We start from the raw sequence: 4,038 nt of genomic DNA on the forward strand, positions 1-4,038 counted from the left end.
TTTCGGTCAACCTTCGTAAGTGCTCCTTCCTCACCAAGGAGGTGGAGTATTTGGGGAAAGTGATTAGTCAGGGTCAGGTTCGGCCGAGCCCTAACAAAGTGGCTGCATTAGTCGACTCCCCGCCTCCTGGAAATGTAAAGCAGGTTAGACAATTTTTGGGTTTGGCCGGGTACTTCAGAAGGTATATTCAGGGATATGCGGTTAAAACATCTTGCATGACACGCCTAGTTAAAAAGGATATTCCTTTTCATTGGGGTCCGGAGCAGGAGAAAGTCCGTCAGGAGATAATTTCTCTCTTAACGAGTGAACCGGTACTCTCGATTTTTGACCCTGAATTGCCTACTGAGGTAAACACCGATGCGAGCAGTGTTGGGTACGGGGCAGTCCTAATGCAGACTCATAAGGATAGGACGAAGAAAGTGGTTGCTTACTTCAGCAAGAGCACCCAGGGCGCGGAGAGTAGGTACCACTCATATGAGCTTGAGACCCTTGCGTTGTTTTGTTTTTTTGACGTGACTTATTGTAGATTTGCCGCAGATGGCATTAACTACTTGGCCGGACAAATGGGGAGCGCTGAAGGCTCTCACCCGGTACAACGTTTAAGACAACAGGCCTGAGGGTGCCCAGTTGGGCGCGAACCTCGGCTCAGGGCGTCGTCTGAGAGGAAAAATATTTGAAAGAATTAATCGACCCTAGTGGGTCGATAGCGATAAGCGCTGAATGAGGGAAATCGTCGACCACGCCGGTTGAGACCCTTGCAATTGTTAAAGCGTTACAGCATTTCCGTCATTATTTGGTAGGTCTCAAATTTAAGCTCATTACCGACTGCAATGCTCTCAAAGCTACGGAGAAAAAGAAGGACCTACTCCCCCGCGTCGCTCGATGGTGGGTGTATCTGCAAGACTTTTCTTTCGAAATTGAATATCGTAAGGGCACTATGATGTCCCACGCAGACTTCTTGAGTCGAAACCCCATCGCTGAGGTTTACAACATATCTCAACCACGCAATTGGGCTCAGATAGCCCAGGCCGCGGATGAGGAGACCCAAGGTCTTATTCAACAGTTGTTAGAGGGTCAATTGGACCCCACTCGTTATGTCCATCAAAATGACACCCTCTACTATCGATATTCGCCTATAGGTGAAGAATCCAGGCTATTATGTTTTATCCCTAAAGGGCACAGATTAAGTTTGCTTCGAATCTTTCATGACGAACATGAACATGTGGGTGTCGAAAAAACCTTGGACCTCATACTTAAACACTTTTGGTTCCCTTGCCTTCGCCAATTCGTGGCTAAATACATTGCTCATTGTCTTGTCTGTGTGTCCATAAAACGAGTTCCCAGGGCACCCCATCAGCATATCACGTCATGGCAGAAGCCTGACGCCCCTTTTCATACGGTACATGTGGATGCTTTGGGTCCACTACCTATATCAAATGGATATAAGTTGGTGTTGGTCATGGTCGACTCTTTCAGCAAATATTGCTTGCTTTATCCGATGTGTCGTCAAGACGCAGATGAACTTCTGCAACAGATTACCAGTGCTATATCTTTGTTTGGTGTTCCCAAACTTATGATCACCGATCGCGGACGTATGTTCGAGGCCAATCGCTTTGTTAAGTGGATCAATGATCTGGGGTGTGATCTTCATTACATCACCCCTGAAATGCACCACTCAAACGGCCAAGTGGAACGGTACATCAGGACCGTTTTGAATATGATCCGAATCGAAACCAACTATAAGAAGGCGTCGTGGTCCGAAACACTATGGAGACTGCAGTTGGTACTGAATATCACCAAGCAAAAGAAGACACAGGCATCGGCCATGAATCTCCTGATTGGCATTTATGGGGCTACTCCTGTAATCCGGAGCCTCGTGCGGGATGTGGCAATCCAAAACGAACAACCTAATCGTGCAGCTTGGTGAGAGATGTGCAGAGCGCCAGCAAGTGAGCTGCTGGATCGGAATCGCTCTAAGCAAGACGCCTATTGTAATGAGAGGCGTCGCCCGCCACGTGTGTTCCGAGTTGGCGACTTAGTGTTTGCAATCAAGTACTCCCAGTCGACTGGAAAACTTGACCATGGCATGAGAGGGCCATATAAGATTGTGAAGGCTCTACCAAGCGGGCGCTATGAAATGAAATTGCTGACCGGATCGTACGGCAAAACGACACAAGCAGCTGCAGAGTATTTAGTGCTCTGGAAAGGAGAATGGTGCCCCGAGTCATGCGCCAGCTTCTTTGAAAGTAAGTTTTTGTCAATTAACTTTGTCGTTTTGGGGCAAAAAATTGTGGTACTGTTCGCCATGGTTCTCTTAGAGTTCTTGTAATTTCCTTTGCGGCCGTTAAATTTCCCCTTATTTGCGAGACCGTGACGAAACGTGTTACAATACGTCTTGAAATACAAAGGGACATTGGCTGCAGAAGCCTTCATGGACATGGTAGACTGCGGGATGCCACTGTCTGGTGGAAGGAAGGCTTGGGGAGAAGCGATTCAGTGATGCTTCTATCCGATGGTTATGAGAGTGGGTACTTTCATAGGTACGCGATTCAGTGAGGCCTATGCCTATGAAATGTGCGGGGATGGTGGAATCTCACGACTCATGGGAACGCAGACTGCGGGATGCCTCTTCCCTTTGTACTCTAAGCACGCGATTCAGTGATGCGTATGCTTGGAGGTGTTCATTGAGAGACGTCTCACCTTAGATCTTTAGTTTTTAAAAGTTCTGTTACATGACTTTTAGGCAGGGCACGGATAACTCAGTAAATAACCAAAATGTGAATTTCAGATACTGAAGAAGTGAATGATCCTAGTCCAGGTCCCTCCTCTGCATCGGGACCTGCTACATCACAACGAGCAGGGGATGATGACATGATGGCATCGGGGGCCTCCACAGCGCCGTCGGGCGCAGCAGGTCTATCCATGCCGGATTTGAATGACTGGACTGAAGTGCAAGGAGACCATGCAAAGAAAGGTGTTGTCGGGGACGACGCACGATCAGGAGAGGCCGTGTTGTAGAAGTACCGCCATTTTGCTTACCCCTCTATATAAACCGCCCGCGCGGTATGCTCGGGCTCACTTGTTTGGCGGCGCTCGAGGTGTTCGGATCGTGTTCGACGTGATTTGTAAGGCCTCACCGGGTTCGTTTATTTTCATTTACTTACTTAAATTGTTGTCATTTTGTTCCCAATAGATTTTAATAATTTTGTAAATAAATCGATTTGTATTTTTTGTGAGAAATTTGTTTTTTTAACGTTTACCTGCTTCTGAATCCAAAAATATAATATCTATTATGTTGCAAAATGATGATAATGATGAAAGCGTTTCGGCGGATAGCTGTGATTTCTTTTCTCTCTCCTCTTTGTCTGATAATTCGGAGGGCACCTTCCACAGTGTCTCTGAGTCCCTGGATTCGTTGCTGGAGTCTACCTTTTCAGCCTTGATCAAAAATTTTAATGTGGTACACATTAATACACAGAGCATTCCAGCACACTACCTTGACTTGCTAGCCTCTTTTGCCAGCAATAAGAACATCCAGGCTATTCTGGTGTCGGAAACGTTTCTTAAACCCTGCCTGCCCTCTACTTCCTACTCCCTTCCTGGTTTCCATCTTATCCGTAACGACAGGACTGGTAGGCGATGTGGAGGAGTTGCCATCTATCTTAGAAGTCACTTACCTTTTAATATTCTAAGCAAATCTCCAGCTGAATATTCAGAATCCTCGGAGCATATTTTTATTGAGGTATTATTTGGTCACCTCAAGGTACTCCTGGGTGCATTTTATAGTCCTTCTCTCCACATCGACTACTTTTCCAAGCTCGAATCCCTTCTGGAGGTTCTGGTGCCCGCGGCTGATCACACCATTATCATGGGTGATTTTAATACATGCCTTTTAAAGCAAGACTCTCGCTCTGCCCGGCTGTGCTCAGTTGTCAACTCCATGAACCTCAATATTCTTCCTCTATCCGCTACCCACCATTCGCCTGGTTGTATCCCTTCCCTTTTAGATCTTGCCATTGTATCCTCCCCTGACCATGT

General features: G+C 46.7%; 1 protein-coding gene across 1 annotated transcript; it reads left to right on the forward strand.

Annotated features, from left to right (window-relative positions):
* The first annotated feature begins 1,985 nt into the window (after positions 1 to 1,985).
* On the forward strand, positions 1,986 to 3,135 carry LOC126381417 (uncharacterized). The gene is made up of 2 exons (XM_050030891.1): positions 1,986 to 2,246; positions 2,789 to 3,135. Exons 1-2 carry the CDS (start codon positions 2,087 to 2,089, stop codon positions 3,016 to 3,018), a joined length of 390 nt encoding a protein of 129 aa, XP_049886848.1. The 5' UTR covers positions 1,986 to 2,086; the 3' UTR covers positions 3,019 to 3,135.
* The last annotated feature ends 903 nt before the right edge of the window (positions 3,136 to 4,038 follow it).

Source organism: Pectinophora gossypiella, unplaced genomic scaffold (genome assembly GCF_024362695.1).
Source record: "Pectinophora gossypiella unplaced genomic scaffold, ilPecGoss1.1 Pgos_51, whole genome shotgun sequence".
NCBI lineage: Eukaryota > Metazoa > Arthropoda > Insecta > Lepidoptera > Gelechiidae > Pectinophora > Pectinophora gossypiella.

Bases quoted from the DNA above. Each gene is read 5' to 3' on its own strand.
- LOC126381417 (XM_050030891.1), top strand. From the start codon at position 2,087: ATGAGAGGGCCATATAAGATTGTGAAGGCTCTACCAAGCGGGCGCTAT. The intron at 2,247-2,788 runs GTAAGTTTTTGT...TGTGAATTTCAG, and splicing joins ATGCGCCAGCTTCTTTGAAA to ATACTGAAGAAGTGAATGAT.